Genomic DNA, 25,916 nt, shown 5'->3' with positions numbered 1-25,916 from the left:
TTTTAGCCTTGCTTGGCTAATAGTACAAATGTTACAGTGACAAGATGCACATGCACTCATGCTAATGTGTTGATGAATATAAAACTTACAGTGACCTGTCTTGACTGTGTTTTAGTTCACTAGCATTTGGTAAAGTCATGTTTCAATTATAAATTCTTTACATATATAGATTATTACTATTCACAAACAAGTTCTTAAACTTATTTTTATTAAAACATAAAGCGGTAAATAAAGCACACAATTATGTTTTCTGGTTACAGTTTTTCTACTCATTGCTGCTTCTTGTAGCTTGCTAAGTCTTAAGAAATTTCACTTGTGGAGGATACTAAGTGAAATATTTCCAGGTTTTGCATGTAAATTTGAATAACCAAAAATCCTTAATTACTTTATCAATACAATAGAATTCCATTATAATTAATTACATTTAATAACCAAGCTATATTTGTATTTAAAAAAAATTCAAACACTAAAAACTCAACCTACCAGCATGAAGATTTGTCTCAGAAGCAAGAGAAGACGCGTATATTTTAAAATGGCTGAGAAAATCACTAAGGAGACATTCTGAGGTTTTAATTGGCTATTCATATGTCATGCAGAAGTAAGTGCATATTAGGGACTGTTTCCAAAAATGGAAAGAGGTGAGAAGTGGCAACTGAATTTGATTCACTAAATAGTGGTAACAAAAATGAAATATATAATGCTTTTATTTTATATTCTAGCCTTTCAGTGTCAGTGATTTCAGTTCATAATTCATTCAAAACTATAGATTAGATTTTTTATTTTGGAATCACAGACATCTAATGAACCAGTACTGCATTCAGTATACCATGTGACACACAGAAATTCTATGTTCAGGTGTGTTTGTTTAATATTTACTTTTAAAGTAAGAAATTAAATGTATAATATGAGAATTTGAATTATCTACAGTTTGGTACCAAACATGAGATAAATTCGTAAGAAAAGACTTTCCATAAACCTTTTGATGCAAGTTAACAAATGCTATGACATGGTCTTTTACATGTAACCTTTAAGGACAGGTTTAATTTGTAGAATTTGAAATTAATGTGCTCATTGTTATTCTTTTTAACCCTAAAATGCTAGAGTCAAACCTGTATACTAAACTAACTGTTGGTATTCTTGGTTTAAATAAAGATGGGTAAAGAACTTCTTCAAAAATACACTATAAATATTACAAGTTAGTTGTGGTTAAACATCACATTTATTTTATTTTTCTTGCATACTCTATAACAGAAAGTCTTGCATTTTCACTACAGAGAGTAATCTTTAAATCTGTTACTATAACTTTCCAAAGTCACATGCACTGGCTTGACAATTTTATTAAGGGTAAATAAATGTTTAGAGAAATGTCTGGTTTTATGAGGTGCAGTGGAAATGAAGTTTATTTTACACATCAGTGAAAAAGAAATTATTTATTATACCTATATATATATATAAAATTTGAAAATTTAAAAAGTACTATGATTCTAATATTTTAGGACTGATATTCTAACATTTGATATCATTCATTAAGTGAACTTTACAAGCAAAAACAGGAAAAACAAATGTTCAACTTTCATTTCTGAGCACATCTGAGAGGTCTCACCAACACATCTATTTTTTTTAATAGAATTTATATGCTAATTTCAAAGGATAGGTTTTTGTTGTGTTAGAAACTATCACTCCTTGCAAATATGCTGATTTATAGTTTATTTTTCAAGTAATTTTCCTTTATCAGTTTTCATTATTTTAAATTGGCCATTTGCTGACATCACAGTATAACCATATCCCTCTGTCGTACATAACTTGTCTTCTTTGGTTCCTTGAAAATTTCAAAGCAGTTGTTTTATGTCTATAATTATTAAGCCTTTTGCCACAGGTAAGTAAAAGTGCACATGCCACAATGTTTTATAAGGTTATATTCAAATGTTAAACTACTTTTATTGTCATTGTATACAAGTAAATTTGGGTTTAGAGTTTTAATTTACCAAATGACATGATTCTACCTCGTTTTCATTAGAAATATATTGTTACTTTGCCTACACGGTGTAAGTTCAGATCAAAGGGTGAAGAAATTACAATTTCAAATAAATATTTTAGTTGTGATAGCCTCACAAGAAATTAGAATTAAATTATGCTAAAGAACTGATAACAGAAAAAGGTACTAAATGTAAATACTAAATTTTCAGTTTATGTATATTGTTTATAAAAGTTACTAAAATATAAGAATGAGAATATTTTTGTTTCATTAAATAAGTTTACATGAAAAAGATAAAAATGTATACATTACAGCTTATGAGTCATTTGTGTATTACTTATTCAGTGTTGTTATTTAAGCTTTGTATTTCCTATGTGATTTATAGCTTGTATTGTTAGATTATTGCACACAATTCAAAGTGCAATAAACCAAGGAAATTCATTTTATGAGCTTTAAGCTCATAATAATTGTAGTTGATAATGTTAACACAAAAATTGCCTTGCCCTTAGTCTGAGTCACACTGATTTTCCTAAATATACAGACAAATCTATATAAAGACATTTATTAAAAATGTTTGTATTTTTAATTATTACAAAAAAAGGCTTAATGTTTTCAAATTTTGAGCAGATACATTATTGTAGTAGAATTGTAATGTGTATATTTTCATTGCTCATCTGGTGGTTACATGGTAAATGCAAGGTCAGTGAAATTAATTTAACCCATGTGGAAAGAGTTTGAAGTGAGATACTAAAAGTATAAGCATTAAAATCATCAGTGAACTTTTCCTGTTAGAAGGTTACTGAGATGTAACTGGTGAATATGCCAAACTTGTTCAGTGGCTGACCAGCTTTATTTTGTTAGTCTTACCTTCCTGATAACATATGAAAGTGCTACTTTGTCTTGATAGGTTTAGTAAAAACCCATTAGGTGTTTATTAGCCTAATTACATGCAAAATTAATACATGGTTTGAATTATCTTTTTCTTTTCTCACAAGAGGCTTAGTGATGTTAAATCTGGTCTTTTGGTGCTAAACAAAGATTGAATACCAATGGTGATCATAGTACAGACAGCTCTTTAAGTATATTTGTGCTTAGCAGCAAATTGTTTTTCTTATGGCACACATAATAGTTAAGCTGCTTTATTCAAATTAGTGAAATATAAATTTTATTACAACTTTATACTATGTTGTTCTGTTACCAGAAAAAGTAATTTCTCTGGGTATAAGGGTTTGTAAATCCTTTTAGTTACCATTTTTTAATTAAATATTGTTTGTTTTTTTGTTATCATTTAAACGTCACAAACCAATAAATATTTCTCTTGAAGTACGTTTTTGTTAGATTTTTAAGAATATTGGTAGGGATGTTATAAAATTTATAAACATTTGCATTATACATGTATAAGTATTTTTATATTTTACCCAGCAACTGGATTTGAAGACAAATTCAAGGCCCCTCCTGGAAGTTGGCCATGTCCCACTTGTATGATAAACAATAAATCTTCAGTTAGTAGATGTGCAGCCTGTGAAACTCCCAAACCTGGAAGCCTCAATCAGGTTGTGTAAATAACTCATTGATATTGTGAAGAATAAGGGGAGGTTTGTTTTCAAATATTAAAGATGGCATTTTAATTCTCTCACAATGGGCTTATGAATGTGTAAATGTATTTTTATTAATTCATCATAAATACTCAATTTTTAGTTAGTTTTTGTTAAAATATAACAATGAAAAATATCCATAGAAAAACATGTATTCTGGTGTTTAAAATGTTAAGAAATTAATTTGTACGTGTGTGCTGCATTTGCTAAGCCTTGCTGCAAGCCATATTTATTCTCTTAAATAGATGGAAAGAGTTAAAATTATATTTTGTTTGTAGATTTCAAAGATGTATTTGAGGAAATCAAAAGAATTATGAAATTGCTGTACTGATGCACACACACGCAAAATCATCTCTCTTCAGAGCAACAACTTAACAGATTTCACTATTTCCAGAGAAATTATAAGTTCCTCTTCAAATCTGTTACAAATAATTGGCATATTTATATAGCTTGGAATGTATTACTTCTATTGGTTGTGAACATGTCTTAACAGAGACTAATCTTGTAACTTTTTTATGCTTGTTTTCATGCCATAACTTTTAATACAGTTAGCATATCTTCACAAAATATTGGATATTTTGTTATCAGTGTACACTTATGTTACAGTATCCAATTGTACAAAACTAACGATTACAAATGATTTGTCTTGGCTGTGTTGTTGACTATTATTTTGTAAAATAGTCACATTTCAGTTATAATGCATTATTACTATGTACAGCCAAGTTCTTAAATGTCTGTAATTTTTCTTAACACACAGAACAGTAAATAAAGAATTGTAGAAATTGCTTACTATAATATGCTAATCCTTATCAAACTTTGCATGGAGAGAATGTAAAATTTTTTAGGTTTTATATATACGTTTTGAATAAACAAAAAATCAGTTTCTATAACAGTGCCACAGGTCTAGAAAAATATAATTTTTCAATCTCAGTGATGTCTAACCACTTGGAATCTACCATGGAAAGGAAGGGTTTTCTGAGTAAATACTTCACAAAGGCTCATAAAATGAAATGGGTTATGTTTTGAGCTTTTTATACATGTTACAGTCAGGTAGGGGTATGTAAGTATTTTCAAAAATGGAAAGAGGTGTGCTTGAATCTGCTTGATTAACTAAATATAGCAATTTCTAAGCAGACAAAAAAGATTGGATGTTTTTATCTTACATTCTAGTGTGTCAATATCAGTAATTTGGGTTTCCAATTGAAAGAAACTGTGGACTTTGTACACCACAAACATTTAATCTCAACCAGTGCTGTACTCACTTTACCACATGACACACAATAACCTATATAGAAATTTCCTTTAAAATTGAGAAATTAATTAATGTATGGTACTAAAATTTGAATTATTTACAAATAAATACAAAACTTATTGATATGTTCATAAAATAGTAGTTCAATAAAATTTTGAACGTAAGTCTACAAACATGTTGATGTGGCTGATGTGTCTCGGTAGGTTTAAACTGATAGCTACTTCTTTTATATTTGTGGTTAACTGTACTTTGAATTCTTTTTAGATTTAATACTTTTTACTTTCTATATGGTTGTATACCTTCACAAAATTAGGCAGTTTTTCAGTTGGTTATAAGTCTATAACATACAAAAACAAATCACATTTTAGTGAAGAATTTTTAATAAAATAAAATAAGGACTTGTCTGTGAATATATTGAGTATTTGTTTTTGAATAGTTCCTGTGCAAAGTAATTTTTGTGTTAAATTTAATAATACTTTTCCCCATCTCTAAAAACTCAGATTTCCTTTGTGTAATTTCTAAATCATTAAAGGTGATTTGTCTTACTATCTATGGTACTGTGATATGTCTATTCCATAATGCATAACAGTTCTGTGGTTATGTTTCAATATCTCACTGAGGTGAATTTATAAGAGAATATTAATTGGTGTAGGATCTGTTATGTTTTATTGAGTTTTATTCAACAAATCTTAAATCTTTGCAATTTATACACATTGTAATAGATGTTTTAAATATCTGGGTTGTCAGTTCACAGTGTTTTTAAGAAAGAGTGATATCTGTACTAGCATTTACCTGTCTGTTTGCTTTTAATGTCTCGTACAAATGAAGTGCAGATAGGCCATTATGTAGCTATGGACTTTAAAACTTAAAAAAAAAAAAAAAAGTTAAGTAAAAACTTTATATTGATTCATTTTGGATATGTTCTTAGCTTTTACCTTTTCACATGTAATTTCAGTTCTGTATTATTTTATATACTTCTGTAGTGATTTATTGGTCTTTGCTGTTCAGTGAAATAATAATTTAGTGATTATATATGTTGTTTTTTATTATAAGTAGTTTGAGAGAATAGTGTTAAAAGCAGTACTGTATAAAATGTGAACACCTATAACTATTTTGGTATTTAATTAGCAACTCACAAAATATTAATATTCATATGTGTAAGGTGGTTTTAAATAAGCATAGGTATCAAGGAAATGTTATTAAAAAACTTTAAAACTTTGAAAGGAATATCAAAAAATAAATTGTGATTGAAAACTTAGTATGTTTTTCCTCTCCTTTCTAGGCATCAAAAGCAACAGTAAGTGGATTTAATGACAAATTCAAACCAGCAGCTGGAAGCTGGGAGTGTGATACATGTTTAATAAGAAATAAACCCGATTCGTTGAGATGTGTCGCTTGTGAAACACCTCGAGCATCAGACGTGAATGCCAAAGGTACTCCCTTCCACTCACTCCATCCCCACATAATTAGATAGCTATGCAAGACTTATAAAATAATTAACAGATACGATGCTCTGCATTATTTAAAAATCTTGCTTATCAGTTTTTTGAGTTAAGCATGTGATCTTTAGTTTTTCACTTAAGAATGACTTCAGTGCAAAACATTTTGTTCAGTTTTCTTTCTTTCGTCCCCAAGCTATATTATATCCTTCTGTTCTTTTATTGATTTTTTTTTTTTTTATCAGTAATAAGGCCTGCTGCTCTCTTAATAAAGGTACAACTCATTTGGTGAAATATTAATATATTTATGTAACCCATCAAAATAGTCCCTCATGCTTATATCTTTGTAAGTACAGGTTTCTAACCATTAGAAACTTATTTGAATATGTTAGTCTTTTGAAATTTTTATTTTGAAGTGTACTGACTAAGTCATTGCATGCAAGAACATAAGTTACATATTTTTAACCTACATTTACTGTATTTAGAAATCCAGGTAAATTATAGTATTTTTGTGATATGCTATTCTAGTAAGTAATAATTTTCTTTATTTTCTAAGTCAGGATTTCAAATACGTAAAAAGTATTTTTTTTCTCTATTTGAAAGATTTAATGAGGCTTAGGAAGTTGTGCATGACTACAGATTATTTTTATAACATAAGTACTAGAAAATATTTTTGTATGTTGTTACTTATTTTTATATGTTAATATAACAATTTAAATAAACATAAGTAAATTATTGTATATAGTTGTGTAATTTATGATACCCAAAATATAACTGTTTTACACAACACTTGCATGCTTTTTAGAAATTTGTACTTTGTAAGCATGTTTTACTGTAGTATAATTATAATTGTCTACTTAATTTGGTATTTTTCTACATCTATACATTGAGATAAATTATACTGTACAATATCAGAAAATTGATAAAAATAGAAAAATGTTTATTAATAGCATTTCAGGAACATAGAATATATTAGAACAGTCAATTAAATAAAATGATTTGCATATGTTATTAAAAAATCATACACACTTGCCAAATGTGGTGCACCTGTTACATCCTCATCAGTGAATTATCACCAGTAGTTTTCTCAGTTGTATGTTTTATACCATATTTGTGACCAATACAAAGCCAAGGTTTTAATCCATCAAATTATACACTTCATTGTTTTCTGTGCAGAGCATTGTCTGTTTCTTTATTAATTTTCAAATTTATCCTCATGAGAATCATGTTGATAAGCTCAGCCAAATTTTTGAAATTCTTATTGCAGCATGAAAATTAGAAAAATTATATAGTTATAAGACATTTTTTGCATGCTATTATTATGTGTTTCAATGTACAGTATTTAATTAAATAATAAATTTAGTGTTCTAGTACCATTACTATAAAAAGTCTGTGTGTATCTGATATTTATTTTACAATAAATTTTCATTAAATCAACAATGTAGGGTAAAATTAATAGTTGATAACTGGCATAGAATACATAATACCATGCTGAATGGTTCTCTAAACATTTGTGGCATGTGCTGTGGCCCCGACTTGTTCAGATATGGTTAATTGTTTGAATCAGTTATTTTCTGTTCAATTTATCTAATGAAAACACAGAAATTTGAATTTTACAGCCATGATATACCCTGGTATTGTATAACACTACAGTGCTGTTGTAGTGCCTAAATGATAATAAACAAATTACAGTTGTATAATTCTGTGTTTACTGCAAGGTTTATTCTCATATGTCTTAAATTTAAAGTGTTTTCCAGAGAAATAAAAAAATTATTTCTTTACTTGTGTTTTAAGTGTATGCACCTTTCTATAGATTCATTCATGTTTATTATTCAGCTGTTTTTATTGTATTATATTCTTTCCCTACTTATATTTTTTTGAAGTGAGTTATATTGTAACTTTTTCAAGTTGAAATAATTTTTACTCTTCTTTATGTACCTTGAAATGTAGTTAGTAACAGTTTAAAGCTGAATATTATTTAATATGAAAAATGCTTTGAACATTAAACTCTCGTAAGTTACTTTTTTAATACTGTTAGGCACTAAAATTTGAAATCATAAGTAAAAACTTGAATATGGAGTTTTTTAATAGTCTTATATTTTTTATTTACAGAAAAGAAAGAAACCTTTTCTGGTTTCAAATTTGGGACTTCAGTATCTTCTAGTTCCTTGGCAAGTACTTTTAAATTTGTTTCACCGAGTGATTCTGGAAACATTAACACTACAACAAAATGTAATTTTAATTTTTTTGCTCCAACCACTGTTACAGCTTCTTCCACAAGTCAGCAGTTGTCATTCTCATTCAGTACCCCTGTAATAACCACAAGCTGTACTACAACTGAATCTAAGTTTGGTTTCCCTGTAACAAATGCTAACTGTACTACAACCAAGTATAAGTTTGGTGCCCCTGTAACAAATGCTAGTTGTACTACAACTGAATTTATGTTTGGCTTACCATCTTCCAATAAAGAAATCTCAACATCTTCTGGAATACATATCACTCAAGAAAGTGTTTCATCAAAGACAAATTCTACAGAAGAGACAATTACATCCATTAGCTCTAAGCCTACAGATGCAGCATCAGTTGATAAAACTTCTGCTTCAAGTCTTACGGTTACAAGTGTTACTACACAACAGACAAAATTATCATTTGGTTTACCTCTTCAAGCAACAATGTCAGGTCAGGTTTCACAAACAAAACAGTCAGAATTTGGCAGTTGCATCAATAAGGAAAATAAAGCAGTTGGAGGTTTTAGTTTCCCTCTTAACAAATTGTCAGCCCAAGATAACCTTGCCTTATCTAAGCCTGAAGAGAAACCTATGAGTGGATTCAGTTTTGGAGCACCAAGTGTTAAGAAGGAAGAAAATACTTCACTTGGTATGTTATACTTATTTAACTATTTTTAATCTATAATAACATTCTTTATTAAAATTATATCTGATTTTCAAATGCATCTGTTATTAGTGCATGTAATAGGTAAATACACTACTGAAAATGTAGTAAATAATAGTTTTGACATTAATCATAAAATGCTGTAAACATGTATTAAATGTTCTTCAGGTAGGTACCTTATTTTTAGCCTGTTGTGTAGATAAAACTTTAATTGAATCTTACCATGAGGCTAGCTAGTTCAGTTCTTTTTTGGTGGAAATTTAATAATCCAGCTTTTAAAAACTGGAATGTTTCGAAGATAAATGAGAGCTTTGGGTCTAGATTTCTGGTTCTTAAAATATTTTACCTCACCATTGCTGCTTGGGTCTGAGCTTGCATTGCAGGCCTTTCATAGAACCGAGTTTTTTACGTATTAGGTTATCCCTTAAGTAATGTTTGATTTGAGATTCAGAAAAATAGAAAGGATTTCAAATGCTTCTAATGTTATTTAATCAGTAATATATGTTTCAGTATTATTAATTACTTCCTGCCAATGATTCACAAGCTTCTGAATGCCACTTCTATAAAGTTCCTGGAGTTTGAAAGAAAATAATGTAGAGAGGGTAGTTTTGACATCATGTGTTCCAAGCTCTTTTCCATAAAAATAGTTCTGCAAACTTCGAAATAGCTGATAATCAGATGGCACAAGGTCTGGAGAATAAGGAGGATGTGGAAGTTTTTCCCAGTCTAGCACTTCAATCTTTGAAGATGTGATCCTTGCTGTATGTTGCTGTGCATTATCCTGGTGTAACACAACACCTTTCAATTGATCAGAGCAAGGACTCTTTTCTTTCAGTGTAACATATAAGGGCTCTAACTGTTGACAGTAGAAGTCTGATGTAATTATTCATTGAGTGGCAGCAACTAAAAGTGGATAATACCAACAATATCTCACCACATGCTTAACAAGACTTTCCTAGGGTGGAGGTCCATTTTGACCTGTGCTTTATCCAGTGTACCTGCAGCAGTTAACATTTTTATAAAATATCCAGTTTTCATCTCCAGTCACTAATCTGTCCAGGAAAAAGATGAGTTACGTTCACAAGAGTGCAGAGAAGTGCAAATGTCCACTCTTTCTCTTACGTTGGCTTCTGTCAAATTATAGGGAACCCATTTTCAAGTTTTGACACCTTTTCAATCTGTTGCAGGTGACAATGAACTATTGAATGGGTTGAATTAATGTTCTGTGCTATTTCTTCAACTGTTACAGCACAATCTTCAGCAAGTCATTATTAAACTCAACAGGATGATTTGAACGTTGTGCACCACTTAAGCTGTAGTCACCTGATCTGAACTTCTGAAACCACCTTCAACATTTTCTTTTGAGAGATTCCACACCATAAACACTTTGAATGTTTTCTATTATTTCTGCTGCATTATTGCATTTTTCAAACTCTTAAAGCATTAATGCGTAATGTGCCTCTCAGACACGTCTGTCTTCATAAGGGTTTATTCTATTAATGATCTGAAAAAGTGGAGTTGGGTTAGTTTTGTTTATTTGTCTGAGCATTTTTATACATGTCCTATTACATATTTTAGTCATTAAAGCTTTCTCTTAAGACTGAAATGATGATGCACTTTCTGTATTACATTTTTGGACAATACTTATGGGATGACCTGATATAATGACATGATTTTTTGCTTTAATGTATGTATTAACCTACATAAATGACGTGACTGTCATGTGACTGCCACTTGGTAAACACTGCCCAGAAGTAGACTACTCCAGGTTTTATTTATTGTATATACACAAGCACAAGTAATATTTACATATATCTATCATCTAGACTCTGGACCTTCTGAAATGTTCATTTACTGCTGATTAAAGTTTTAATCAGTAATAAAAATGAGCAGTTCACATTCTTGGTGTGCTTCATTTCATGAGCATGTTCAGTGTTGCTCTTATGGAATGATAAACCATTGATGTTAGGTTGAACCACAACCAGATCTGTGCTACATCATGAAACATTATTAGTATTTATTTGTTATTATTGCTTTTCCCATGTAAATGTCAACCTTGTTCTATTCTAGATTGAGTTGTGACATAATGTTGAATTTTATAGCCCTGTCTCACACTTGTCTTTCTTTCTCTCCTTTTTTTTTTACCTTATAAGACTGATTATTAGAAATCAAGTTAGGTATGAAAGAAGTTAATATACATGCCATGAGCTGTTGTGATTGTATCTCAGGAGATGCACATATAAACAATTCACTTCAATCTATAGACCAGTATTTTAGCCTGCACTTGTAAGCGAGGTTAGTGCCCTAATTCATTCCTGAAAGTATGTAGAAAGAAACATTGTAGACTGCTTCAAACAGTACCAAATATTTCAACTGGTGTTGACTATTTTCAGCATGTAAACTGTTGGTGCTCATGAAAGTGTATTGATACTAGTATATACAAAAACAAAGGACTAGGGACAACTATGTTCTGACTGTATTGGCTAGCAGACTGACTTATGATTTAGATGTATGTCTTATCAAGCTTCTGACTGTTTACTAACTAAATGAACTTATTTGGTTTTATGACTAGGTGTCTTTTTAAGCTTCTGAAAATGTTTAGCTGCCGATGGAATTTATTTTAGTTTGATTAACATTCCTTAAGTATGTGAGTTGTATTTCTAAAAATTATTTAATTTTATATAATTCTTGTAGATAGTTGTCTTCTTCCCTCCAACCCACAACTAACTGCACTTTTTAATCCTGGTATCTTCTTCAAGTTAGTTATTGTTTGTTTTATTTAATTAACTTGTTATATATAATACTTTCACAACTTTTTAATTTTTTACACTTATTATATGTACTTTATTCAACCTGTAAAATAAAACTGAACCATTAGTAGTAAAATTGTTTTAATAAGATGTTCTGTTCAGTAAATTGATTATTAAAATTCTTCTTTTGAGTAAAAGTATGTACTTTGTCAGCTTAAATATTGTTAAGTTAAAATATCTTTCTTACAGTTTTCAGTAGCACAAAAAATGAAAACTTATTGATGACTTCCACGACACCAGTTGCCCCTAGTTTTGGTTTTCTTGATAAGACCAGTACATCAGTGACAGGGAGTTCATTAGTACCCAGTGTACCAGTATTTACAATGAACACTGAAAAAAAAGATCCTGAAGGTTCTTGTGGAGCTAATTTTTTCTTTGGAAATAGTTCAGGTATTCAAAGATCTTGCATATTTGCTTTTGATTTAAATTAGAACTTTTTCCAAAAAGCTTGGTATAATACACACTAGTTCATCCACACATTAAGTATTGCACTACAACTTTTGATACAGCATGTGTATCTTCAAGAAATTTGGTAGATGTTTAGTAAATATTACATGTTTTTTTTCTCTTTTTACACAAAAAAAACAACAGATTTTGTAATGAAATAGTTTTACTAAAGAGTTTCGTGAATATATCCAGTTTTTGTTACTGGTATTTGTTCAAAAAATCTTAGATTTTATTTACATAATCTTCACTTCAGTTATTTGTTTTCATTAGGTCTTTGTTATTCTCTACACCTTAATTGTGTAAGGTCTGTCAGTTGACTAACCTTGTTATAATTATAAAAAAATTACGAAATGAATATAAATCACTACTATTGTGAACTATCTTGCACAAAGAGTTTTTAAAAGTTTTTATATTACTGAAAAGGATCATGTGATATATTTTTATTACTTTTTTTTTTAAAGGAATGAATAGTTCAAGTAAACCAGCCACGTTTTCATTTGGTGGTACTACTACAACAACATCTGTATTGTTTGGTTCAACTGCTTCAACCAGCTTGTTCACATTTGGTTCACAAGGACCTGCCACTTTGGCATTTGGAGGTCAAAGTTCATCTGGAGCACCCACTTTTGGTAGTGCAACTCTAACACCAAAGCTTGATACAATTGATTCAGTTAGAACACCAACCTTTGGAGCAGTTTCTTCTGTACCAAAACTTGGTGTCACTTTCCCCAGTGAAAAACCAGCATTTAAACTGGAATCATCTGAAACACCATCAAAGGTCCCAGGTGGTGTACCAACTTTTGGAGTTGGTGTACCAGCACATGAAGCATCAAGTAATGTGCCTCTTTTTGGACAACCTCTGCCAGAACCCAAACCATCTCTGTCTAACAACAGTGCTTCAGGTTTTAATGTCAGCTCAACTCCAACCTTTCAGTTTGGCTTGTCTTCAGCACAGCCTTCAGGAGTATTTCGCTTTGGAACTCCACAGGTAGTTTATATTTCTATAACATTAATAAACAAATACTAGCTCCTTTCTCTACACTGTTTGTTTGTTTAGAATTAAGCATTAAACTACACGTTGGGTTATATGTGCTCTGCCCTTCATGGGTATTGAAACCTGGTTTTTAGCAGTGTGAGTCTGCAGACAATGTCACTCTGCCACTGAGTTTTCTATTGATATATATATATTAAGATAAATATGTTGACAACTTTTCAACTAAATGTTTTTCCTTTTGTACTTAAGATTTACATTAAACAACTTAAAATAATTTTTCATTAATTATGTCAGGTCTCGTAATTTCTTTCTAAAAATTATTGGCATATTCTAGTTGAAAGACAAATGCACAAAATAGGATTTATGTATAAGAAATTTAGCAAATATTTTGCCCAAAATAGGATTTTGTACAAAAGATTTAAGTTTGAAATTATGGAGCCCTTACTGGGTCAGCAGGGTTGTGATTTTCATACTTAACTACAAGAGGAAGAGAAGTATATTTTTTATTATTTGATTTACATAAAGATTTTGTGTGTGTGTAAAACTTTATCTGATTTCTTTATCCTAACTAAAAAAACGTAAAATAATGTAATGAACAATTTTTGTACTAGAATGACTGCAGGTGGTAATGTATGTTATTTATTCTAATACAGCCTCAGTTTTCTAAACACTTAAACACCTGCTTGCTTTAATTTTTTTAATTTGCAGTATGCTTTAGATTCTCTCCAATAACGGTTAATTACACTGGGAAAACTTAGTACGAGGATCCAGTGAAGTTAAAATCACATAACACAACTAGTCTCATGAATTTTTTGTTAAATATTGAACTTATTGTACTATAAGTTTCTTTGTAAGTTTGTTGTTTTTATATTTTGGTAACATTTGCTAAACTGTTATATAAATAATAAATAAAAGGTATATGCAACAAGAAATTTAAGAAGTATCAAAACAAGCCTATTTATACTGAAATGTACTTTGGTGAGACTACTATTTGTTTGTTTTTTACACTGTTGGATGTCTAAAATAACTAGCATTGCTTTTAAATATGCTAAAATATATGTTCGACAGTAGAATAGAATGTCTAGAAACTGCTATAATTTAACTGGCTTTCTATCTAAGCTATAAATATATTTAAAAGAATTACATTATTGTTGGAGTAGTGACTACTCAAAACGTTTGAAGAATTCCCTGAAAATTAATGACATTTAAGTTCTAGAACAAAATGAGATGGTTGTTGGGTTCAAGTGGTTATAAACATCTGCAGTAATGATAGACATGTCTTGAAAACGGAAAGATATAAGAGGGTATGTTTTGAAAGCAAAAATATGTATGTAAAGCAAGAAGCTGATATCTAAGTTTTGTGCACACAACACTACCTTTCACAGTGCACCTTCAATCAATACAGGATTCACTATAGTGCAGTTTATAATTTGCTACTGATGATTCAATTAGTACTGAATGATTTAATGTAATGGGGTTATATTTATATATGCACAAGTCCTTGGGTCCTTTTTATTATGGCTGACATTTTTCTAAAATTTTCTAGAATGATCTCCATGAATATGCATTGCTCCCTTATTCTAGATCTTTCTGCAAGCCTGTACAGTGTGCATGTGCATTTATATATTGTAAAATATAAATCTGAGCATCACTTGCTTTCAGCAGCAGTCTAAATTCAGCTTTCTCTTCTTAAGCATGGGTGTATCCTTTTTGAAATCTTCTTAGAGATCCTTTTATTATGAGTGGGGATAAAAAAGTGTGATATTGAACCAAAGAAACATAAATGGCTGACATTAGAACAAACTTGAAATCATCAAATGCCAAGAAGAAGGTGCTTCGTTCACCCAAACTCACGAGACAAAGAAATGAATGAATTATCTGTAAAAATTGCTAAAGAAAAGAATTGGTACAAATACAAATAGTATTGAATGGCTACCAATTCTTTTGCCTCATCAATAATTGTAAAAAAAGCAGTTCTCTAATGGTGAATATGGAACATCTGCTATCAATATGGATAGAAGATTGCAATCAGAAGCGAATTTCTTTAAGTCAAATGGAAATTCAAATGAAGCTATGAGTCTTTTGAGCACCCTCAAAGAAAATGAAGGAAGTGCAACTAATGAAACATTTTTGGCAAGCCATGGCTGGTTCTTTCATTTTAAAAAATGTGTAGGGATTCATTGATGTTTGCATTGCAGGCAAAAGTTCAAGTGCAGACAAAGATGCTGCTGAAAATTTTCCTAATGAATTTATAGAAATTATTTAAAAAAGGTGGATACAAAGATAACTCAATTTTTAATGTTGATGAAACAGGTTTATTTTGGGAAGAAAATGCCTTCTAGAACTTTTTGTTAGAAAATGAAAAAAAACTCAGGTAACAAGGCATCTAAAGATCGTTTGGCACATTCAATAGGCAGAAATGCATCTGACAATTTTAAATTAAAACCCATGCTTATGTATCATGCAGAACCCCCGAGCACTTAGCGGCTGTTCAAGGAAGACCTTCTCAGTTGTTTAGCAATCAAATAAAAAGCATGGGTCACAAAAACTCTGAAGACTGGTTAAAAAATTATTTTTGTCCTGCAATTGAACATTACTGCAAAGAAATGTTCTTGTACTTTAAAGCTTTGTTGTTATTAAATAATGCACTGGGCCATCCAATGGAACTTTGTGAATTTAATGAAAATGTCAGTTTATTTTCTTCCACATAGTACAACATCTTTGCTGCAACTAATGGATCTAGGTATCATTGCAACATTTAAAGCTTATTATTTGATTTGATTGTTTTCTCAAGCAATAAAGGCTACAACTAGAGAATTTGCACTATTTTGGCTGAATTCTGGAAAAATTACATCATAAATGCTATCAAAAACATCAACAAAGCATGGTTCGAAGTTAGCAAGTAACATAAGAGCACTGTGGAAGCACGTTTTGTTTCATTTCACAAGCAATTCCTGCATCTTTGAGCCCGAAATTAGGGATGTTTCCAAAGACATCGAAATCAGACACAACTTTGGATTCAAGTCTTTGGAAGTGGCTAATGTGTGAGAGAGCATTGACACATTCTCAAGCTCTCAACAGTAATACGCTCCTTAATTTTGACCAAGATCAGGCATGTGAGGAAGAAGAAAGTCCACAGGTGCTAGTGAAGAGTGGCAAAAAAAAAGTCCTTTACGGGAACTTGAAAAAATGTTTCAAGCAGTAAAAACTGCATTAGACTTGGTTATGAATCATGATCCACACATAGAATGCAGCATTAATGCCCAATAAGCAATAGAAAATAACATTTGGTGTTACTGAGAGCTGCATGAAGAAAAAGAAAATGGTGAAACTTAGACTAATTTTTTTAATCAGTGAATTTTTAGTTTTCATTTTTTCAAAATAAAAGTTTTTCGTTATTTTAATTTTTCAATATATAGTTTATAAATTAATTTTGTTTTTATTTTACCTCATAGCTATTTGTGTTTATTTTTTTGTAACTAATCGGGCTTAATCTTTTCTACTATGAAGAAAATTCCTTATGGTACCCACATATAATTATTTTTCCTATTGTGACAATTCTCTGTTCAGTGCTGATTCGATCAATGTGGTAGGTTTTTTTTCCAACGCATTAACTGCACTGTGCGAGTTATTCCTGTAGTGTGTTTATTTAATTTGTGGGACACTCTGTGCACATGAAAATGGAAAACTAAGAAGGGGATATGCCAGTTGCAATACATGATGCAGGGATCAAGATTGATATTTTTTTTTGTTTTGAAAAGTAAGAAATTAAAACTTGCATAATTATTAAATATACAAGTTTTTATACCAAACCAAATAACATACATTGATAATGAAGTAATTTAATCAAATTTGGATTGTGACATTTAAAAAGGGGGGGGGGGTATGTCATATGAATAGGTTTGTAGTTAACACTTTTCCAAAGTACGACTATCAGTATTTTTGTACTTACTGTTGACAGTTTGTGGCCTCATGATCAAAACCATTAATCCAAGCACACAATTTTAACACAATGTTCAAGTCACTATGGTTGATGCTACATTTAAAATTGTATGTTTCTAATTTCCAAATGCAGATTCTAACATAATTTTTGTTCTGAAGCTTTATATCTTGTGTGTTAAATTCCTCAATTTCCCTAACGTGAAATTTTGTTATTTTTAGGCTTTACATTTAAAAGGCTGTGCCTGTTGCTTGTTGATTATTGTTGCGTATCTGATTTCTTTGTTTAGTTTTTAACTAGTAGCTAGAATGTAAACATCATCATCTAAAGGGAAACAGCATTTATATCAGCAAATAACTTCAATTGTACACTTGTATAATAAAAACTATTCTTTTGATTCATAAATTCAAAATGGTTATTAAAAAAATAGCTGATTACATATTAAAAACTAAATCAATATGTAATGTGTTAATACCATCCTTTATTATGTTTCTGGTAAAAGCTTGTCTCTCAGATATATATACCCCTAATATGGTGTGATGCAAGACTTAGGTTGGATTATGTAGTTTCCACAAATAAAAACTTCAAATCATCAATTCAAATGAAATAAATTTATTTTGTTTTTTATAGCTTTGTTTTTCTAGTTTTTAACTTTTAGAAACTTTTTCAAAGTTTAAGTTAGTATTGAAATGTTTTAGAATTGGTGATTGGTTGTTTTATGTAATTTATATAAAATAATGAAAAAAGTTCCAAATTTAATTCTTCCACAGCTTCAAGAAATCTATAAACATTATTTTTGTTGCCCTTCCCCACAAATTTTTTTTTTTCTGCTGAGAAACAATCACCTGGAAAAAAATGTGATTTATATCTTGTCTCTTGCCTTATTTTCATCCTTTGATTTTTTAAAAAACTGTTACAGGCCTTAGTAGCCACACTCTTATGATGTCACAGCATGTGTTGTAAACAATTATTAAGGATGCTGAGATTGGAAAACAGCTGTAGCTGGTGTTGAAACATGACTGCATGGAGAAAGTTATAAAATATTAACATCATTTAAAAAAAATAGTATTAGCAGTAATTTGGGGTTCCTAAAAGTGTTGAATAACCAGAGTTCCAATAAAAGTTCAGAAAGAAACCTTGTTAGAATCTTAGAACACTTCGGGTGAAGCCTTCTGTAAGCAGCACATATATCAAGTTTTTTAGATTTTTTCTGTCCAACTTAAAGTATACTTTGTTTGCCAAAAACATTTGTGATTTTTAGAAAATATGATGATTTGTATCTTGTCTTTCTTCCAATTTTCCTTTTTATTAATCCAGACTTACAAAAATAACTGAATATCTTCTAAACAGTGTAGTGTGAGTAGTTAGGTCAGATTTTAAACTCTATATATATAAGTGCAGAGTAAATAAAGTGGTTTGTTTAGTAAGTTACACTAACCCAGACGTTTATTAGCTAGAGCCCCTATAGCAGATAAATAAGAATGTAATAAGTTTGGAAGATGTAGGAATGATGCACAGTGTTTTGGGCAATTGTTTTATGGTTTTGCTGGATATTTTTTTTACATTTTTGAAAATATATTCCTTTATTTGCATGTATTTGAAAACTACAGACATTTTCTAACATGACAGTAGGAAAGTTTTTAATGAGGTTTAACAAGTACAATACACAATGTTAAAGTATTTTCATGTTTCAAGCCTTCATGTATTGAATATTATTAATTTATTTTATTGAAACAGTGCAAAAAGGTCCTATTAGTTTTTAAAAAGAAATTGTTCATTAGATATAAACTAATCTCAAACACTACAAGTTTTGATGTCATTCTGAAAGATGTGATCTTAAGTCACTTAAATCTTTGCCAGATTGTATTTTTTTTACAATTTATAACAAGAAATGGTAACTAATGCAATTGGCAGAATGAAGCATTGACCTAATCAGTTGAGTTTAAAATTGACTTTATTTAAAATTGGGGTTTTGATTAACATTAAAATACAAATTAAAAACCTAAAATGAAAGTATGTTTTGACATAAAGAAAAGTGGAAATTTCAGTCTGAAAGTGATAAATTCTAATTTAAATTATATGAATTTTTTAAAACTGAACTAGATACTATTTAGTAAATTCAAAGTTTCAAGCAACTTGGTTGAGGACTTCACTGTGAGAAGGAAAAACCAAATGTTATTAGAGACACCCCTTTGGTCTGGAAAGGGTTAAAAGAAAGACACATTTCAAAAACTAAAATCTAAGAATATGTTACAAAATATAATTAAAATGTAATTTTACCAAGCTGACAAATATTTATTTGAAATGTATGTTATACAAAATCAGTTAAAGGTGAAAATAGTCACATTTCCATAAATCTCCAACCTCAATCATATTTTATAAACATGGGAAGCTATAGAGGTATCTGAAATTGGTCACATTTATGTAGGAATTGCAAACATCAAGCATACTTTGTATACACAAGACATTGTAGATGTATTAGCAACTGTGCTTTATAAAAGTTAGCTTTCAAGGTGGTTTTGTGAAGTTTTATTTCATTAAATTATCAAAATATTTCTGACACATCTTAACTCTGCTTATCTTGAGTACTACTGTCTTCTATTTATGTGGCAAGTAATGTGTAACTAGGTACTTTTTTTAATTATTAAATCTGCACTGTTAACTCTACAACCTTGTTCTATGTCAGTTATATTGTAGCCCTTCCTATCATAAATATAATGTGTAATTTCAGGTGCCACCAGCTGTTGGTTGTGTATCTGTTTTATTTTAATGTATGACTAAATTATTGTCACAGGTATATAGACTGTAGAGGAGAGGTATTCTGTAGGACTGCTAGGCTAGTAGTTTTTGCTTCATAAATGTTTGCCTCGAGCCATACACTCATAGACTAACACAAGTAAAGCAGACAAAGATTGCTGCTCATCTCTAATGATCTGTGGTGTTGAGGCTTTCCCCACTGCAGACCTGATGTACAATTCCAGATGCTACCAGGTTTTAGTTGATTGAATCCACTGACGTAGTTGCTTTGATTCTCAAAATGTGGTAATGCAGTCTTCAGTGGTGCCAGCCCTCTGAAGTCTTGAGTTTTTACCCATTTTCTTCCAGTGGAGTATGAAAGTTTTTACCAGTTCCTAGCTGCTAGAGTAGTGAACCATGTAGATCTGTCCTCCTGAATGATGAATCATACCATTCACTTGAGAGAAGGGTGGTGGGATACTGCAGGTATCGGTATATTGCACTTCCTACTGCATACCTGCTGCATAATTCCAGATGCAGCCAGGTTTTTGGTTGCATCACTATGTTGTATTTCTGTTTATATATCTGACCAGTTGGTTTTTTTCTACTGTGGCGTTTCTCCTCCCAACCGTCCTTTAGATGTACATTTCCAGTGGGTCTGGTTTTGGTTGGAGATGGCCCAGTAACATTTAGTATTGTGTAGATGGTGTGGTACCCTTTCATTGTGGACCTGATGTACAATTACAGACACTGCCAGGTTTTGGTTGAAGCACTCTACCATGTCAAATATATATATATTTGTGTGTGTGTGTGTGTGTGTTGCAGTTCATCTTTCAGGCTATGTTTCTCCTTTATACCATGTTGTGGATATTTCTTTCCAGTGGGTTTGATTTTGGCTGGAAATGATCCCTTCCACTAGTTGCTTGACATCTAGGAATTTTGTTCACTGGTCATACATATTCTGGCATTTCTTCTTATTTTTCCACCTTTTATGGTCACTATTATAAAAGATCGAAGAGTATATGTGAATCAGATTCTATAATTTTTCCTTTTGGTTCCACACTTCATGTCTCTCTTTGAATGCTTCTTAAAGGGAGGTTCTATTTTAGTCCTCCACCATATTATAGTGGGATTTCTTCTACTCTGAGAGCAGAGGTAAGATATGATATTGGAAGTTAGCATTTTCCTACACTGAAAAAGTATTTCTGTTGTATACATACCGTCTCTCACATTTCACATCCAGTCTCTCCACTTCCAGTGATGCATGTTGTAGATCTGACCAATCTCAAAGAGCACAGATGTGAAGAGGGCACTGGTTTTAATACAAGTGGTGTTACACTTCTATTGGTGGAAAGCTGCTGCATGGTAATTGTAAATGGATATGCAGAAGCAGGAGGTGGAAGACTAGTGGTATGAGTTCAAAATTTGCTTCAACAGACTTCAGTGCTAGTCTAGAAAAGTATTTTGTGAGAGGAGTTGAGTATCTGTCTGAAAGACATTTTTAGTGTAGGAAAATGATAACTTTTAAAGATTACAACTAAGCATTTTCTATTCATTGCATTAAACACTAGGCATACCTGCTTCATGTGGTTAAACTTGCACATTTATATTCCATTGGGTAAAAATGTATATCAGGGTGGTATTACTAAGTTAAATTAGTGAGACTCCCATTTAAACAATTTATTTTCATTGACCAACGAAAACAACAAGTGAAACTAAATCCATGGAGTGCTTCTTCACAAATCGTACTCACCTACACGACTTGTTGAAAGTCTTGCTTAACGTATAGGAAAGTCCCAAAGTGTATTATAACGGTCACATTAGCAACACGAATGTAAACGGAAATAAGCATTAGGATATTAACGTTTCTGTCAACTATTAGTAACAAGATATGGTGATTAAGCCAGTAAGTAATATTTTTATTATTGCCATTAAAATAATGTAACATTCAGTATATACCTAAGATAAATATTTTGTACATAAACATACCTAGTATTAAAGTATCTTCAATTATTAAAGTACTATTTAATAGCAAGAATATTTATTAACAAAATCTTGAACTGAAACAATTTACAATAATGAAAATGACTGGATATAAAAGTGTCCAAAGATACTCACTTTTAATTATTTATGCACTTTCATGGTGACTTAATGAAACAGTTGTGCTTATTCCACTGGTCAACACACACTGTGGTATTACAATAAACTGGCTTTATACATTTCACAACTCAACACACTGAGTTAGTATTTTCATGATCTCTTACAAAGCTAACAGTAATTACTTCAATAGCCAACACACAGTAACATTTGTTATATAGTAATCAATTAAGAATGATTTTTTAAATATACAATATTTATTTTACAAAGTAACTACTTGTTTTATTAGTACATTTTTCGTGCTTTTGAGAAAAATTTGGGGAAAGTTTGGCTAACTTTAACAAGCAGTAACAGCTTTAAAAAAATAGAAAAAGCCAAGTTTTCATCATTTTGTCGTTATCTTACCTACTCCTAGATTACGCTATTTACCCATTTATACTTTCATATGTGTAGAACGTTTTGAGCATCCATTACATTCTGTGTTTTGACAAACTGTAAATGTCAGATATTGGTAAGATGTAGAATTTGTACTTCATGAAACGGTTGCTTATGTATCTAGATGTTTTGGACATAGAAACTAATGCTTTTTGTCCATCAATGGATTCTGTTTGGTAAGTGCTGTTATTATCTGTTTAGAAATGTTAAATGTTTTTCATGCAAAATGACAATATTGCTATAACGTATGTTATTTATTTAGTGAACTAAGGAAGATTTATTTTAATCACAATTAACACCTGAACACACTGTCTACTCAATTTGATTCTTACACACAAGAATGCCAATAATAAAAAGAGCAATATTTTACTTTTCTCTGAATAACCTTGTTAATAATTCAAAAAGTTTGGTCCTATATATACAGTGGCAGTGTCACTTCATCCTTCTAATGTGGTTGAACTCACTATCTTGTTTATAACGTAATGTTTTTGTAGCAAAGACTTAATAGTGAAACAGCAGAAATGTTTTAAGTTACACATAAAATTAATAATGTGCATATGCTGAAAATGTGAACTGTCAGTGTCTCTGTAAACAGTAAAGTGGTTGAAGTTTTAGCTGAGTAGAATTTTTTGTGTATTGAACTGTTGACCATAAAATGTTTTTTTTTTCCTTAGGATGATTCTAATACTCCTATGTATTTTTAGTATATAATTTACAGCTAATTGTATAAGAACTAAATTTTAATTTTACACTTTCCTAAAGAATTTGTAACTGTATAAAGTGTTTTATTAAAGATATTAAAAGTAACAGAATTCTCTGTATATTATTAGGTGCCTGGAGCTTCAACACAAGAAACTTCCTTTTCATTTGGTTCACCAGTACAACTTGCTGCCTCTGTTGCACCCACTCCTTCATTTTTCAATTCTAATGTCGCCCCATTTGGATTCTCAACCCCTACACCTTCATTCCAGCCAACGTAAGTCTAATCTGTGTGTTTTTAATTTTCATTAGATGCGACATTTGGACATTAGAATTAGATGAAATTGTTCTTCATTTTAAATATGTGAAAAGCCTTTAACAATGATTATTTACACAAACAAAACTCATATTTGTTGTTCCTATACAAAAGTTAAAAAGGAATTGTTTAACAATGCATTTAGTATTTTTAGAATTACAACTATGTAAAATTCCTAAGTTGTTAACTTTTGAAAGATAGGTTGAATATTACTGAGAATTGCTAGATGTAAGAAGTTATAATTTTTTATGGGTGTTGCTAAGTAAACTTGTTTTTTCCAGGTCTTCAGAAAATCCCTTCAGTGTTTCTGCAAACAATAAAAATCCTCCTCGGAAGATCAGGCGAGCTGTAAGAAGAACGGCTCGCAAATAATGAAAAAGCAAATATGTTAAATGTGATGTGTTATACAGCACAAGGAAGCACAGCGTGCTTCGTATTGTACAATATGTATTTTAAGACAGGCTTTGAGAAACATGATAAAAATTATATAGTGGTCAGATTTGACATATTTTAAAGTGAAAAAACTCCCTGTAGCAGAGTGTAGGTTGAATTTTGATTTTTTTTTAACCATGAAAAATTAGCCAGTATAAATAAAACTTTTTTTTTTCTTCATGTTTGTCTCTGTTGGTTGTTCTTTTCATCTTTGTATTGAGAAAAACAGTGAAATTTATATTGTTTATTCCTGGCCATGGAAACCTTAGAATTTCATTTTACAGACAAAAGTAGGAATAAAAAGGGTGAATTACATGTGCCTCAGTGATGCTTCTAAGACATGGATGGAAAATATATATAATTATCATGATGCTACAAATCTGCATATGGGTAATTTTGGCTGACATAACATGTTTACATCACTATTTGGGTTTGTTATTAATTGTCAAAGTGTTAAGGTAGTCATAATAGGTTCAATAAAGAGTAGCATTGCACCTATATAAACAGTATAAGGTCTCTACACATGTCTTTGATTCTTCACAAACACTAATTAGGAAGATCATTTCACTACAGATTTAAATCTCTTCTATTAAGAGATAAGCTGTTCTAGTTACTATTAAAACAGTTTGCTTGATAGTAATGATAGAAGGAACATAGTACCATGGGTATAGCATTGTTATATTAAGTAGGAAATTTTTTAAATACCTCAAAACAAAAATTAACTTAACATTATTTCACTAAAGCCTGACAATTCAATAGAAGAATAAATGTACATAGTTGTGGTGAGTTATTACTCTTATTTCATATCTGAACTTATATTTATTCAATTATTTACTGAAAATTATGTACAATAAGTACATGAAATAATTTATCAGTAATTCTGCTTTAATTTGTTAACTTTTTCAGTATGGGCTTTTTATCCCTAGGGACCTACCTTGTAACCATTCTGTTCTAGTTATAGTTTTCGTAGTATACCTTCACAAAATTTGGCAAATTATCAGTTAAGATTACAGAATTTTCTATTCAAAATATATTTTTATTATTAGGTTTTAAGGTTTATTTTTAAGTAATTTTTATTTGCATTTTTTCGATTTTAAGATTAAAATACTTTGATGCATTAGAAACTTTTCAAATTTCACATCAAAAGTCCTAAAAGTTCTATATTTTATGTTACTTTCACTGGTGTTCGTTTGATTTATCTGACCTTGTAACCACTATAAAAAAATTAGGAAATAAAAATGTTTTTTGTTCTAGAATGACTACAAATTATAACACAAATGTTTAGTATAAATAGCATAAATCTTATCACATTTAATTTTTTTTGTATTGATTTTTCAGCTGTGCCTAGCTAACATTGCGGAAGTTTCACTGACACAGCACACATGCCATCGTAACTGTATCATTACGTGTTGTAGTTGTGTTCTAGTGGACAAGTATTTTGTACAATTGTCACATTTCTGTTATGATACATTTTTTTGCAAATATATATTATTGCTATTTACAAGTATGTTAAATTATTTTTCTTAAAATACAGAAATGATTTGTAGCAAATAACTGTTCTAGTTTCAAACTACAGTTCTTTATCTAGGTAAAACGAGGAACATTTACTGGTAGCATTAGATTTTAATGTTTAAATATTACCAGTTATAACAGCTACTGTATGATATGAAAGAAAATTTAGATATTTATTTTGTCTCTTCTTCCGATAAATAGTATTTTCTACTTCAAGTTCTCATGCTCGTCTGGACAGTTAATTTTGACAGCACACAATTTTTCATACAACGTGAAGTCGATAACATTCTCCCGTTCCTCTTTGTTCTGGTTCACAAGTTGACCATTGCTAGTAGTAAAGTATTA

At 30.4% G+C, this 25,916-nt stretch overlaps 1 protein-coding gene across 4 annotated transcripts in view; it reads left to right on the top strand.

The window, feature by feature from the left end:
- Positions 1-24,239, top strand: part of LOC143235521 (uncharacterized) — an 81,130-nt gene extending 56,891 nt beyond the window's left edge. For all 4 annotated transcript variants that reach the window (XM_076473749.1, XM_076473748.1, XM_076473751.1 and 1 more), the window contains 7 exons: positions 3,398-3,528; positions 6,105-6,255; positions 8,374-9,138; positions 12,153-12,353; positions 12,872-13,398; positions 23,443-23,588; positions 23,909-24,239. In XM_076473749.1, the coding sequence (XP_076329864.1) occupies positions 3,398-3,528; positions 6,105-6,255; positions 8,374-9,138; positions 12,153-12,353; positions 12,872-13,398; positions 23,443-23,588; positions 23,909-23,999 (2,012 nt within the window). In that variant the 3' untranslated portion in view covers positions 24,000-24,239. The remainder of the gene's footprint in view (positions 1-3,397; positions 3,529-6,104; positions 6,256-8,373; positions 9,139-12,152; positions 12,354-12,871; positions 13,399-23,442; positions 23,589-23,908) is intronic.
- The last annotated feature ends 1,677 nt before the right edge of the window (positions 24,240-25,916 follow it).

Source organism: Tachypleus tridentatus, chromosome 12 (genome assembly GCF_004210375.1).
Source record: "Tachypleus tridentatus isolate NWPU-2018 chromosome 12, ASM421037v1, whole genome shotgun sequence".
Taxonomy (NCBI): Eukaryota; Metazoa; Arthropoda; class Merostomata; order Xiphosura; family Limulidae; genus Tachypleus; species Tachypleus tridentatus.
This window is presented reverse-complemented; position numbering and strand designations above follow the sequence as displayed.